This window comes from Acomys minous (genome assembly GCF_964271855.1).
Source record: "Acomys minous genome assembly, chromosome: 10".
In the NCBI taxonomy this organism is placed as follows: Eukaryota; Metazoa; Chordata; class Mammalia; order Rodentia; family Muridae; genus Acomys; species Acomys minous.
In genome coordinates this window covers 118,505,212-118,519,999 of record NC_140491.1, presented here as the reverse complement: position 1 = coordinate 118,519,999, position 14,788 = coordinate 118,505,212, and the positions used below count along the sequence as shown (strand labels likewise).

Genomic DNA, 14,788 nt, shown 5'->3' with positions numbered 1-14,788 from the left:
GGCTGAGAATTTATGATGAACCTGGCTCACATGGTAACCTGTCTTAAAACAAAGAAACAAATAAAACTCTAGATACGAAGTATTTTCTTAAAAGCAACTAATTTTAATCAATTTCTTGGAAGTGGTCATGGAAATACCATCCTCATGGCCGCCTTGCTAGACTTCCCATCCTGGCAGTGAATAAGCCCCATATGTGGCTGGGCTTAGTAGCACAGGCCTGTAACATCAGCTACTGGAGGCTGAGGCAGGAGTCAAAGTTCAATGCCAGCCTGGGCAATTTAGAGAGATCCCACTTTCATTCCAATGTGCTACCTAACACAGCTTCATTCCTTCTCAAACGTTCTTTAAATACAACCCAACCACAAACAGTAATCTAAGTTTTCCTGAATTTTCAGCGACTATATCTCTTGAACTGAGAGATGCCTGGTCTTAACTATTCTTATTACTTCATAGTTTTGGGGACCACACAGTTTATTATTTTTGTCACTGAAAAATGGATTACAAAAAAAAAAAGCTCAAGTTCATAATTTTCTATCCATGGTATTACTATTTATTTGACGTATCCACAAGCCTGAGGGGAGATCAGTGCTGAGAGGAGGAGACATGCTTGCTTTTCTGCCAAGAAAGCCTTTGCTGACCAACAGGTGTCACCCTCCTAGGAGCTCTAATCTGCCCTCCTGCCTCCACTATGTTAGTATATCTACCTCTGTTTCTGACTCTGAGGAAGGGTCAGGCCAGACAGAAGGAACACTAGTGGGCCCCAGCCTCCCCTCCACTGTCCAGCTGACCACATCAATCTCTTCATCTTCAGAACTGCCAGGAAATGGGTCCAGCAGTTCAGGGTTGGCACACACGTCCCTGGCTGCCTTAGGAACAGGATACAATACTTCCTCCATGCCTAGGGACACTTCTAGTCCTGACTCTGCCCAGTTTGAACATGGAGGGGAGAGATCCCTGTAAGAACTTTGGGAAGGGTCAGAGGAGTCAAGGTGGAGTTTTTCTCCCTGACCATCCAGTGGCTGGGAGGTGGTCATTTCAAGATCTGGAGTCCAAGAGCCTCTCAGCGAAAGTGCCTCTCTACTCACCTCAGAAGGCATGACAAGGGGACTAAGGGGTTCAACTGATTCTGTGTTCTCAGAGCCCATGACAAGGGTACTAAAGGGTTCAACTGGCTCTTTGTTCTCACCAACAGGCTCCTTTTCCAATCCTGTGAGGTCTCTGGGCCAAAGTTCCATGTCTGGCAAACACCATTCTTCCCCTCCAATCCAATTCTTTCCTGTTTCTGACAGGTGATAACTTGGGGTCCTGCAGCCTTCAGCCCCAGGACTCTCCAAAGATCCTACTGGTGGCTCAACATCTGAGCCACACAGCATGAAGTCCAGAATCTCTTCCAGCTCACTGGTGGCTGCAGCACTTGTGATTCGATACTGCTCAGCTTCACAGGGCTGGCCGAGCTGGGCTGTGTCAAACGTGTAGGGCTGTCTGCAGTCAATATTCAACACAGGTTCCTTCCCTATCAGCATTGGACTGGACCCAAATTCTGACTTCACCACAGGGTGGTCTGGGGAGTGGCTAGCAGAGAGCCCAGCGTCTTGTAGCCTAGGGCTCTCTGGGGAGTCTTGACACAGTTGTAATCTGGCAGGTGTTCCCTGCTCACTAGCTAAGGACAGCAGAGTTCCTAGGGGTTCTTCTGCGTCCGAGGGTTCTAGGATCTGGGAGCCATCGCGAGTGTTTCTGAGGGGAGGCTCCTGAACCACTTCCCAGCAGGTACCATTGACAATCTTCCTAAGTTTTACTCTTCCAACCTGCCCCTCCTCTACAGAGTTGGAGGTGAGTGCTCTGAATTCAGGGCTCTGCTGCTTGCTGCCACCTGTCTTCCCAACATCAGGTGGTTCTTGCGTGCTCTGTAAAGGACTGACTTCCCCTGGCTTCTGTTTGTCCACACCCTGTGCTGCTTTACTTCTCTGCCTCCAAAGACGCCTGCCAGGGGTTGTGGGCACTGAGCTGGGACCCCTTAAAGTGCTGGAAGGCTTAGATGTGTAGACATGGGGTGATGGCTTTGAGCGACTCAGCCTGATCTTTCTGGGCAACAGTTGCTCATCCACAGAAGGGTACAAGCTGGCAGGGGAAAGTGCTGTAGGACCAAGGGCAGGGTCGCTCTTGTTTTCCTTGGGTCCTTCCCTCTGCCTCGATGGAGATGAGCTGCTTTCTTGATTCAGGCAAACCTTGGCTCTCTTCTTGAGTAGAAGAGTGTCTGACAAGCTATCTGCATTTGGTAGGTTGCTCTTTTTGAGAGGCCCCTCTTCTTCCCCTAAGGACTTTAACCTCACTGTCCCAAGAGGACTAGGAGTCTGGGTGACAGACAGTGGGGTTCGAGGGCGGCGAATAGTTGCCACCTCTCTGGCAGAGACTGGTGCAGCACTTGGTGGCTGTAAGCACTCTCTGTTGAGTCTTCGGCCCTGTCGGCTGGGGGCCATAACTCTGGCAGACATTGGTGCAGCACTCGGTGGTTGTAAGCACTCTCTGTTTAGTCTTCGACCCTGTGGAGCCTTTACTAACTTTCCACCTTCTAGCTCAAGGGTTTCTAGCTCAGACACTCGGAGCTGGCGGGCAGCAGAAAGCACATCCTGGGCTTCTTCCTGAGATACTTCCATTTCTGAAGTATACAGGAAATCCACAAGTTTCCTGAGTGTCCTGATTTTTAGGCCTCCTAGCTCCAGCACCACCTTCCCACCTTGAACTGGCCTTTCCTGCTCCAGGCGTTCTGTGAAGAAGGGACTACAGGCGGACAGGATGCAGCAGTGGGCTGGGACAGCCTCACCTTAAAAAAACAAAACAAAAAAACAAAAAACACATTTACTATGCTTTTTCTTTTCGTTTTAGTCCCAATAACAACAAAAATTACTAATTTGAGGAAAAAATCTTAAGCAACAGCTTAAAAAGAAAGTGGAAAAATATATAATAGTACCAGCTAACTAATACACTGAGGACTTTGAAAACATTGTCCCAAGTTCGGGGCCAGCCTGGTCTCAAAGCGAGTCCAGGACAGCCAGGGCTACACAGAGAAACCCTCTCACACACACAAAAAAAATAATAAATGTCCAAGCCAAATTTCTTTCTTTCTTTTTTTTATTTTCAAAACAGGGTCTCTCTGTGTAGTCCCAGCTGTCCTGAACTCACTTTGTAGATCAGGCTGGCCTCAAACTCACAAGAGATCCATCTGCCTCTGCCTCCCAAGTGCTAGGATTAAAGGCCTGAGCCACCACTGCCCAGCCCAAGCCACATTTGGTGGTGCATGCCTGTAACCTCAGAACTTGGAAGGTAGAAACATCAGTCATTCTGAAGGCCAGTATGCAAAATATAGTTTTGTTTTGTCTTTTCGGTTTTTCAAGACAGGGTTTCTCTGTGTTGTCCTGGCTGTCCCCAAACTCACAGAGATCTGCCTGTTTCTGCCTCCCAACTGCTGGGATTAAGGCATAATATCTTGTTTTTTTTTAAAAAAATGCAATCAAACTAAAAAGCCTTCCTAAGTGCTTGACATATCTTGAACCTTTGCCAAGTATTCCATTAGGCTATTTGGTGCAGTTTATAGAATTTTTATGCCCACAAAACTTTGGGCTAGTGTGTGTGTATGTGTGTGTGTGTGTGTGTGTGTGTGTGTGTGTGCACGCGCGCACCCACATATTTGTGAAGGGGTAATGTCTGTGGGCTATAGCATGAGAGTAGACGGAAGAGGACAACCTCAAGTGTCAGTCCCCACTGACAGGACTGCCTGGCTAGCTGGTCGGCAAGCTTCCCAGGATTCTCATGGCTTTGCCTTCCCAAGGAGCAGTGAGACAAGAGGTAGCCTGTAGCCGGGTCTGAGGGCGCATGCTCAGGCCCTCACATCTGCATGGTAAGCTTGTGACACACAGAACAATCACCTTAAGCCCTGTAGTTTATATTTATTTATTTTGGGCGTGTTTAGGCAGAAGTTGACCTCAACTGACTTTCTACCTTATCCTTTGAGATGGTGTCTCTCATTGAACCTGGACCTCCCTCACCAACTTGGCTAGACTAGCTACTGGGATTCTAGGAACATATATGTGAAGACACTCAGTTTGCCAGGCACAGTGGTGCATGTCAACACTCTGGGAAGCAGAGGCAGGTGGATCTCTGTGAGTTTGAGGCCAGCCTGGTCTACAAAGTGAGTCCAGGACAGCCAAGGCTACATAGAGGGGAAAAAAAACTCTCTTTGGAAAAACAAAACAAAGTGAGCACAGGTACATGTGTGCTATCGTCCTCAATTCACACTTAATTATCTAGTATGTACACAGTGCTCTGCCTGCATGTGCACCTGCAGGCCACAAGAGGGTAGCAGATCACATTATAGATGGCTGTGAGCCACCATGTGGTTGCTGGGAATTGAACTCAGGACCTTTGGAGAGCAGCCAGTGCGGTTGACCACTGAGCCATCTCTCCAGCCCCAGTCTTCTAACTCTCATCTCTCCGCTGGAATTACGCACTGTGTTTGGGTTTTAGGGATTCAAGCTTAGGTTCTCGTGCTTGCATACCTAGCACTTTTATCCAGTGATACCCCCCCCCCCCACACACACACCTTGCTTTTTTTCAAGACAGGGTTTCCCAAGGGCTAGGATTAAAGGCATGTACCACCATGGCTGGCTCTCCCTACCCTCTTACTTACTTTGGGTTGGGCATCATCTAATCTAGACTGGTTTAAAACTCCCTATGTGGCAAGGATGACCTAAACTTCTGATTTTCCTGCTGCTATAGGCAGATGCCTGGTTTATGCTGTGCTAGGAACTGAACCCAGGGCTTCATGAAAACTAGGCCAAAACTTATCACCTGAATTATAAGCCGAGCTTTTGTTGTTTGTTTTTCGAGACAGGGTTTCTGTGTAACAGCTGTCCTAGGCTCACTCTGTAGACCAGGCTGGCCACATACTCACAGAGATCCAACTGCCAAATGAATGTTCTGCTTCCGTGGATGCCTGAGGAGGCCAGAAGAGGGCGCTAGCTCTTTTGGAAGTGGATAGCCTCTAAACTGCCATGTGGTGGCTGGGAATTGAACCAAGGTCTTCAGCAAAAGCGAAGCAAGTGCTTTTAAGAGCCATTCCTCCAAGCTGGGTGGCGCATGCCTTTAATCCCAGCACTCAGGAGGCAGAGGCAGGTGGATCGCTGTGAGTTCGAGGCCAGCCTGGACTACAAAGTGAGTCCAGGACAGTGAAGGCTACACAGAGAAACTCTGTCTCGAAAAACAAAACAAAACAAACAAACAAACAAAAGAGCCATTCCTCCTTCCAACCCCCCCTCCCGCCCCCCACCAGCTTTGTTTTACGCTTTGTTGTTGTTGTTTTGTTGAGACTGTCTGGGCATGCAATGTGACTTAGCATGGAAAGGTGCTAGTAGCCAACCAAGCCTACAGAACTGGGTTCCATCCCTGGAACCAGCGCGATAAATAAAAGGAGAAAACTGCCTCCTGAAAGTTACTTTCTGACCTTCCCCTGTGTGTCATGGCACACCCCTCAGCCCACAAAATAAATAAATCGGTGTGTTTGTGTGATAGAGCGTAAGCACACACAGGAGCAGCATGCATGAGTATGCCTCACTCTATAGCCTGGGGTGGCCTTGAATTTGTGATGCTTTTATTTCAATGTCCTAAGTCTTGCTTGTCTTCTAGCTTTACTTTTTTGTTGTTCTGTTTCCTTTGTTTTCCAAGACAGATTTCTCTGTGCAGCTAGGGCTGTCCTGGAACTTGCTCTGTAGACTAGGCTGGCCTCAAACTCACGAGATCCACCTACCTCTGCCTGGGATTAAAGGCATGCACCACCACCACCCAACTTAGTTTTACTTTTGTTGTTGTTTTTCAAGACAGGGTTTCTCTGTGTAGCTTTGGCTGTCCTAGGCTTGCTTAGTAGACCAGGCTGACTTTGAACTCACAGCGATCCACCTGCCTCTGCCTCCCCAGTGTTGGGATTAAAAGTGTGTGCCACCCCGCCTGGCTTAGTTTTACTTGTTTAAATCCAGATTTGTATTATGGTAGAGAGTAGTTTGTTCACCATGTATGTATATGCACCACATATGTGCCTATTGCTAAGAGGGCATTGGATCCTCTGGAACTGGACTTATGGGTGGTCTTAAGTGAGCTTGCGGGTGCTAGTACAAAAAGCAACCAATGTTCTTAGCCAGTGAGCTATCTCTTTCAAGCCCCATCTAGTTTAATTTTAGGGGTTAAAAACCAGTAATAGTTTAACTTGTTTTTAAAGTTACTGTTTTATGTGTTTTACCTGCATATATATGTGTACCACTTGTGTGAGTTACAGACAGCTGTAAGCTGCAATGTTGACTCAGAGAATCAAACCAGGGTCCTCTAGAAGAACAGTCAATACTCCGAACCACTAAGCTATCTTTCCAGCTTCCAGTTTAATCTTGAGAACAGGGGATATAGCTCATTTGGTAGAGTGCTTGCCTACTATGTACAAAAACCACAGGACTGATTCCCAGCTCTGCATCACATTAGGCCTGGTGGCAAATTTAGGAGGCAGGAAAATCTTAAGTCCAAAGCCTTTTTCAGCAACATACGAGTTCAAGAAAAGCCTATTTTGCATGAGACCCTGTCTTAAGCAAATAAAAACAACCCAGCACTCAGGAGGTAGAAACAGGCAGATCAATGTGAGTTGAAGGACCTGATCTACAAAGTGAGTCCAGGACAGCCAAGAATACAGAGAAACCCTGCCTTGAAAAACCAACCAACCAGTTGGGTGTGGTGGTGCATGCCTTTAATCCCAGCACTCAGGAGGCAGAAGCCAGCCTGGTATACAAAGTGAGTCTAGGGCATACAAGGCTACACACAGAAACCCGGTCTTGAAAAACCAAGGGGCGGGGGGCACGCGCGCGCGCGCGCACCCACCCACACACAGACACACACACATAGAGACAGAGACAGACACCAACCACCCAACCAACAAAAACAAATTTATCCTAAGCCAGCTGTGGTGGTGACATAAAGCCCTGGGGAGGCAAGTTCCAGATCCTTGTGAGTTTGAGATCAACCTGGTCTATAGAACAAGGTATAGGTCAGCCAGTGCTACATAGTGAGATCCTGTCTAAACAAAACAAATCCCACCCACTTCCAACAATAATTGTCCTGGAAACAAAAAGCTTTTCACCAACGAGTTTACAATATTTATAGGTAATACCATTCTTCTGGGTTTGCTGTTTCCCTCTAGCCTTGAACTTACTTTTTGTTTGATAGTGAGTTTTCACTGAACCTCTTTAGCTTCTTACCTTCTGCCTGCAGAAGGGCATCACAGAACACACCACTCTGCTGCTGGTGACGAAGCTGCAGAAAAGCTACTTGGAGGAACTGGGGGTTCCTGTATAGGATTTTGGAACTGGCAGGAGAGCACATGTTGTATTTGGTTAATAAACCTTAAGATTTTCACAGTTCAGATTCCTGTGGGGGGAGATAATATATTTCAGAGGTATGATTATATCTAATTTATTTTTTGTCTTTGAAATGGCTGAGAAATTTTAAAAGAGATAATGAGTTGAAGAAACATGAGCTGAGAAGCTGAGGATAATCTCAAGAAAGACTTTGATGGCAGAGGTTACCTATAGAAGCTTGGAGATAGCCTACATTTGAATCTTGGCTCTGTTCTTCACTAGCCTAGCTGTATAATATCATGCAGGTGACCTAACTGCTCAGAGATTCACTTTTCTCATGCATGAAATGGAAATAACAGTACTTACCTTATAAAGCCTTAAAAATTTTAAATAAGCCAGACATGGTGGAACATGTCTGTAGCTCCAGTTCTGGGGAGGCAGACGTAGTATAATCAGGAATTCAAGGACATCCATCCTCCCATATAGAACTAGTTCAAAGCCATCCTAAGCTATATGAGACCCTGTCTTAAACACAAAACAGAACAAAATAAATGAGGGAATAGTGGCATGTCTGTAATTGAAGCAACTGAGAGGAAAATGTGGGAGGACTTTGAGTTTGAGGCCATTCTGGGCTGCACAGGGAAACACTGAAAATGAGTCAATACAGGCAATAATTGTTTAGTACAGTGTACACCATGCACAGAACAACCATTCTCCCCAAATGTCAGCTAGTGTTACTCTTCAGTCTTTCTCATTCATATTAGCAGCAAGACCCAACTCCTCTAGGGCTGGCTACAGGCAGTCTTGCTGAGCGCCACATCTCAGCACCTGCTGATTTTCACCCATTTCAAAGACAATACTGCTGGCTATAAAACTAATTCTGGGAAGCCATATGCAGTTTTCTTTAAGCTCACTTATCGCACTTACCAGCAGAGGGTGCATAATCAAGACAAAACAGATTTGGGCGATCTTGCATAGGAGTAAGATCACTGTTAATTGACCAAAGTGAGCCAGACTGACCTCATCAATTTGCAAAACTACAGACTTTGTGTGCCTGCTTAACTGTCTGGCTAACAGTGGAGCAAAGAGAGGTAGGCATTTGACTCTTCCCCACCCAAATAATATGACTATTCTGATGTACATTTCTAGTGTGTGTGTGTGTGTATGCATATGCCGTAACCATTTCCCCACCCCCACTCACTGCACAGCTGTGTGTTCTTTTTCTGGTATCGTTATGTAGCACTGTCAGGTAGCACCGAAGACTCCAAACAGTTCATGTCAAAACTATCAGGAAAGAAAAGAGTGAATAGGTAAATTAAGAAAGAGACCCCCAGGTCTGTAATCTTAGCTATCATTCAAGAGGCCAAGGCAGACATATTATGTCTCAGACCAGCATGGGCAATTCACTGAGCTCCATTCTCAAAACAGAATTTTAAGAGGAATGGTAAAGGAGCTGGAGAGATGGCTCAGAGGTTAAGAGCACTGTCTGTTCCTCTAAAGGTCCTGAGTTCAATTCCCAGCAACCACATGGTGGCTCACAACCATCTATAATGGATCTGGTGCCCCCTTCTGGGGTGCAGACATACATACAGGCAAAATACTGTATGTATAATAAATTTTTGTTGTTGTTGTTGTTTTGAGACAGGGTTTCTCTGTGTAGCCTTGGCTGTCCTGGACTCACTTTGTAGATCAGACTGGCCTCGAACTCACAGCGATCCACCTGCCTCTGTCTCCCGAGTGCTGGGATTAAAGGCGTGCACCAACGCCATGCCTGGCTAATGAATCTTTTAAAAAAAGAAAAAAAAAAAGTAACGGTGGACAGGGTGGGAAAGCCACTAAATTATCATCCTACCGACAGGAAATGTGGATGGACGGGGCACTTGTTGCAAGGTTGCCGGGGAAGATTTCCAAAACACCAATGCCTAACCTTGTCCTCAGACCCAACCTGGAATTCTTCTGCAATGGAATTGCTCCTGTTGTCCTCTGTTTCTTCCGGTCCTCTTGTCCAGTTGCTTTGTTGCCTCCTAATGTCCAGCCTCAAGTCGAAAGGTTGCGCCAAGCAGCAGAGGGGGGCCAACGGCCTCAGCGGTTCCCCCTCCCGATCCAGAAACGAGAAAACGAGGGCCAGTGGAGGAAAACAGCGTCACAGAAGGTCCTGCAAAACAGGTCACCCCGCACGCTCTGGGCCCCGGGGGCCCAACTCCTTTGAAGAGGGATCCTCAGCGCGAGGGATTCTGGGAATGGAACTTGGAGCTTAGCGAAGGCCCGAGATCGGGGCTGGCTCCCACGGGGCACCGCTGGCTTTGCCCACGCGGGTTTTGTGGTCTCCCCTTGGCGCCCCCAGGCTGCTGCGGGCCTCCAGCACCCACGTGCACTGGGAAGACGCCGCGCGGCCGCCCTCGCCCGCTCGCTTGCTGGCTCGCTCGCGCGCTCCCTCCGGGTGTCGAGGGCCTCCCCCGAGTACTTCCTGCCTCTGCCCTGCGTGCCTCCCGACGTGCGCCGGAAACGTCATCCTTATTGGACGGCGGCTCCTGGGACAGCCAATCAGAGGAGGAGGAAGGCCGCTTTGGCGGGAGGCGAGGTGTTGAGGGAGTCGAAGCTGAGGGAAGATGGCTGTGTGAGAGGTAGCGGGTGGGGGGCCCGCCTGGGAGAGGTTCTTCTGGGATCTCCCTCGACCCAGAACACATGGAGGAGAAGGACAAGACTCCTGTTTAAACAGAGCTCAGAGGCAGTTAAGGTACCTTTCTTTGTTGTCCTTGAAGAGGCTGCAGATAGCCGTGCTCTGCCTAGATCCGTCTAGACATTTTTGTAGTGACAGACAAAAATATGTTTCTGTTTGCGATATTGCTAATTAAGATATTTTCCAAGACTAGAGAGGTTAAGGGGGGGAAAAATCATCGGACGGGACTGGTTTCTGTCTTCCCCTGCCCCCAGCCCCTTCAGTTCCAGTCCTGAATCTCAGGGAAGCGGTAACCGAAAGAATCCTGTGGCCATCTACAGACTGTTTATAGCTCAGTTTCTGACTAGAAATAGCTACTTTCAGGCATGGTACTAAAAAAATAATTATTTCAAAACAAGAAGTTTGCCGTGAATGAGGCCAGGAATGGTGGCGCACGCCTCTAGTCCCAAATGTCGGGAGGCAGAGGCAGGCGGATCTCTGAGTTTTAGGCCAGGTCTACAAAGTCCAGGACAGCCAAGGCTACAGAGAGAAACCCCATCTCGAAAAGCAAACAAAAAGGCCAAATTCAAAGTCGCTGATTACAAAGTGTGGGGAAAAAAATGGAGTATCCAAAATAATGTAGAAAAGATGAGAACCCGCAGAAACGAAACGTAACGGGTGAGTGAGACAATGTGTTCTAATGTGGCTTTAATGAGATTTAACACATTCCCCTCGAAAGGATTCAAGAGCTTCAGGTGTAGCTTAATGGTAGAGGGTTTTGCCAGTGTGTAGGATGCTCTGGAGCCTATTCCTGGCACGTTTGTTTGTTTTGTTTTGTTTTGTTTTTCAAGACATACATTCTCTGTGTAGTCCTGGCTTGTGCTGGAATCTCTCTCTAGAACAGGCTGGCCTTGAACTCATAAAGATCTGCCTGCCTCTGCCTTCTGGGTGCTGAGATTACAGTGTGCGCCACCTCCACCCTGCCTGCTTTTCCCTTCCCCCACCCCCCTCTTGGTTTTTTAAAAATTAATTTAAAAAAAAGATTTATTTATTTATTATTTATACAGCTTTCAGGCCAGAGGAGGGCACCAGATCTCAGTATAGGTGGTTGTGAGCCACCATGTGGTTGCTGGGAATTGAATTCAGGACCTTTGGAAGCAAACAGGGATCTTAACCACTGAGCCATCTCTCCAGCCCAAAATAATTTTTTACATATACATTTATATGATTACACATATATACAATAAACTACCTGCAGGCTCGCTCTCTCTCTCTCTCTCTCTCTCTCTCTCTCTCTCTCTCTCTCTCTCTCTCTTTCTCTCTCTCATTTGAGGTAGTTAGGCACATTTTCAAGTAGACAATATTTTTCTTAGTTTGGAGTCAGTTTCTTTTTTTGATTTTGTTTTTTGAGACAGGGTTTCTCTGTGTAGCCTTGGCTGTCCTGGACTCACTTTGTAGACCAGGCTGGCCTCGAACTCACAGTGATCTGCCTGCCTCTGCCTCTCGAGTGCTGGGATTATAGGGGTGTGCTACCAGGCCCAACTTCTGGAGTCAGTTTCAAAGATGAAGAAAGAAATTAGAAGCAGGGACATATTCAGTTGCAGTTGTCATATTTTGAACAGGAAGCAGTTTGTGAAAAGACATACAACTTAGTAGCAAGACAGATTCCAGATATTGTCAGTAACAGTAGTAAAGACAACCTAGCAAGGAAAAACAAAAGCCAAATGCCAGAACAATACTGTTCATGGCATCTATCATTGTAGAATTAAGATTTGACTGAGCTGCAGGGGCTGTTGTCACACACCTTTAATTCCAGCACTCAGGAGGCAGAGGCAGGGGGATCTCTGTGAGTTCAAGGCCAGCCTGGTCTACAAGGTGAGTACAGCACAGCCAAGGCTACACAGAGCCTACCCCGCCTCTGCTTCCCCAGTGCTGGGATTAAAGGTGTGCACCACCACGCCCAGCCTTTCTTTCTTCCTTCCTTTCTTTTTTTTCAACAGTTTATTCTTAATGAGTTTATACTATATGCCAGAAGTTTTTAGAAGACATTTATGTTGCTGGGGGTGTGGCCCATGTACATTGTAGACTGAAGCAGTAGGATTACTTGGAGTTCCAGGCCATGTTGGGCTATACAGTGAGTTTCAGACCAGTAGGAATTATATAGCAAGGTCTGACTGAAAAAATAAAAATGAGCCAGAGGTGGTGGCGCACGCCTTTAATCCCAGCACTTGGGAGGCAAAGGCAGGTGGATTGCTGTGAGATTGAGGCCAGCCTAGTCTACAGAGCAAGCCAAGGACAGCCAAGGCTAACACAGAGAGACCCTGTCTCGAAAAACCACACACAAAAAAGAAAAAGAAAAAATAATGACTTTTATGTAGCCAGGTGTGCTGGTGCACCCCTTTAATCCCAGCACTTGGGAGGCAGAGGTAGGTGGATCTCTGTGTTAGAAGCCAGCCTGGTCTACAAAGCAAGTCCAGGACAGCCAAGGCTACACAGAGAAACTCTGTCTAGAAAAAAAACCAAAAAACGAAGAACAAGCAGCCAGACGTGGTGGCCCAGGCCTTTAATCCCAGCACTCAGGAGGCAGAGGCAGGCGGATCTCTGTGAGTTCAAGGCCAGCCAGGTTTACAAAGGGAGTACAGGACATCGAAGGCTATACAGAAACCCTGTCTTCAAAAGCCAAAACCAAAACACAACAAAAACCCAAGGGGACTGGAGAAATGGCTCAGAGTTTAATTAAGAACATTATCTGTTCTTCCAAAGGTCCTGAGTTCAATTCCCAGCAACTACATGGTGGCTCACAACCATCTGTGAGATCTGGCGCACTCTTCTGACGTACAGGCACACATGGGGACAGAATACTCTAAATATAATAAATAGATCTTTTAAAAAAACCCAAAATTACTTTTATATGTATTTCTGTTTTTACAACACATACTAATGTGTGATGACTGTGATGTGTATCCATGCAAAATCTAGAGATGGGTGCCCAGTGTCCCGGGTTGTCATTCTCTGGCTTACTTCTTTGAGCCGGGACCTGGGCTGGTGACCAGCAAACTGCAGTGGTGCTCCCGGCTCCTCCTGCTGCTCATAGGCATGCATGCGGCCGTATCTGGCTCTTTACATTGATGCTGGCATCTAACCCTGTTCCTCATGGTAGAGCAGTAAGTGAGCTGTCATCCACTGAGCCATCTCTCCAGTGAGAGACAGTTATTTCTAAGTTGCAGTTAAAGAAACTGAGGTTCGGGGATTCTATAATTTGTCCAAGGTCACATAGTGGTGTAATATTTGACCTAGTGAACTTGTAGCGGAGTAGGCGGAAGCCGGCAGTTTGCCTGCAGTCGGTCTTCTTAGCCAGTAAGTCACCATTATAGACTATGAAAGCTTTATGAAGATTCATTTTGCAGCAGCCAATAGGAACATACACATATTATCCCAGCACTCAGGAAGCAGACAGTGGGATCTCTGTGAGTTCAAGGCCAGCTGGGACTACATATCAAGAGTTCCAGGCCAGCCAGTGCTATATAGTGAGACCCTGTCTCAAAAAATAAAATAAAAATAAATAAGAAATAAGACTAACAAAAGGTCTTTGCATCAAGGCACTTGCCACCAACATAGTGACCTAAATTTGATCCCCTGGCCCCATGCAGAGGAAGGAGAGGACTGATTCCTGCAAACTGTTCTCTGACCTGAATACGAATGCTATGGTACCTGTGTGTCTGTGCATTTATGCACACATAGATACACACAAATAAATATAATTATATATATATATATACATATATACCTTTTTTGTTTGTTTGGTTTTTGCTTTATTGAGACAGTGTTTCTCTGTGTAGCCTTGACTGTCCTGGACTTAACTTTGTAGACCAGGCTGGCCTCAAACTCACAGCGATCCTCCTGCCTCTGTCTTCTGAGTGCTGAGATTAAAGGCATATGGTACCACACCCGGCTGTTGTTGTTGTTGTTGTTGTTATTATTATTTTGGTTTTTTGAGACAGGGTTTCTCTGTGTAGCTGTGGCTGCCCTGGAACTCTCTTTGTAGACCAGGCTGGCCTCGAACTCAGATCCACCTGCCCCTGCCTCCCAAGTGCTGGGATTGAAGGTGTGTGCCACCACGCCCAGCGAAACCCACATTGTTTTGATGGAAAGATAGTGCTTTTCTTCTACAGCTCAGTGGATCTACTTTCTTTTACTTTAGAGTAGAGAGGCTAATAGACTATTAACATTTATTTTTCCTCATGAGCTATAATGCAGTTAAACCAAAACAATGAAATTGAGAGTTTGCCTCAGATATCCCCAACATCCCAATCAGCACACAGCCCTGTTTGTGGGAGTCTCTCTCTTTTCCTGGCTTGCCTTGGGAAAATGCTTTGGTGGAGAAAGCAACAAACCAAATAGCAGCAGACAAATAAAGTAAGCTCTTTTCTGTTTTCCCACCCAGATAGGTAGGGAAGGGGATAAGACCCTCATCAAAGAGAACTGAGTGTCAGGCGTGCCGTGCGGTTCTAAAAAGCTTTGTTATTTAGCACGCACACACACTCCGCCGCCCCCACTCCCCCACCCCCACCTCCGCTCTGCAGTAATTCCTCAGAGATTGTATAGTCTCTGCTTTAAATATAAATATATTATATATATATATAAAACTTCCTCGTCTTTCTCTCCTCTTTTTTTTTTAATTTCCTATAATAAAGTTTCCTATTGGATAAGGTCAGCTCCCTGATTTATGCCCGGCTCCTATTGG

At 46.6% G+C, this 14,788-nt stretch overlaps 1 protein-coding gene across 6 annotated transcripts; it reads right to left on the bottom strand.

The window, feature by feature from the left end:
- Positions 1–80: 80 nt before the first annotated feature.
- BTBD18 (BTB domain containing 18) lies at positions 81–14,620 on the bottom strand. 6 transcript variants are annotated; one of them, XM_084797700.1, is made up of 5 exons: positions 11,908–14,620; positions 9,331–11,485; positions 7,752–8,669; positions 7,287–7,455; positions 81–2,821 (listed from the first exon to the last, which is right to left on the bottom strand). In XM_084797700.1, exons 4-5 carry the CDS (start codon positions 7,408–7,410, stop codon positions 687–689), a joined length of 2,259 nt encoding a protein of 752 aa, XP_084653826.1. In that variant the 5' UTR covers positions 7,411–7,455; positions 7,752–8,669; positions 9,331–11,485; positions 11,908–14,620; the 3' UTR covers positions 81–686. The 6 variants fall into 6 exon arrangements, with proteins under 6 accessions (XP_084653826.1, XP_084653825.1, XP_084653827.1 ...); XM_084797699.1 differs by having other exon boundaries at positions 9,331–14,620; XM_084797701.1 differs by having other exon boundaries at positions 8,587–8,669; positions 9,331–14,620.
- Positions 14,621–14,788: the final 168 nt, after the last annotated feature.

Bases quoted from the DNA above. Each gene is read 5' to 3' on its own strand.
- BTBD18 (XM_084797702.1), bottom strand. From the start codon at position 7,410: ATGTGCTCTCCTGCCAGTTCCAAAATCCTATACAGGAACCCCCAGTTC. The intron at 2,822-7,286 runs GTAAGAAGCTAA...TGTTTTTTTAAG, and splicing joins TGCCCTTCTGCAGGCAGAAG to GTGAGGCTGTCCCAGCCCAC.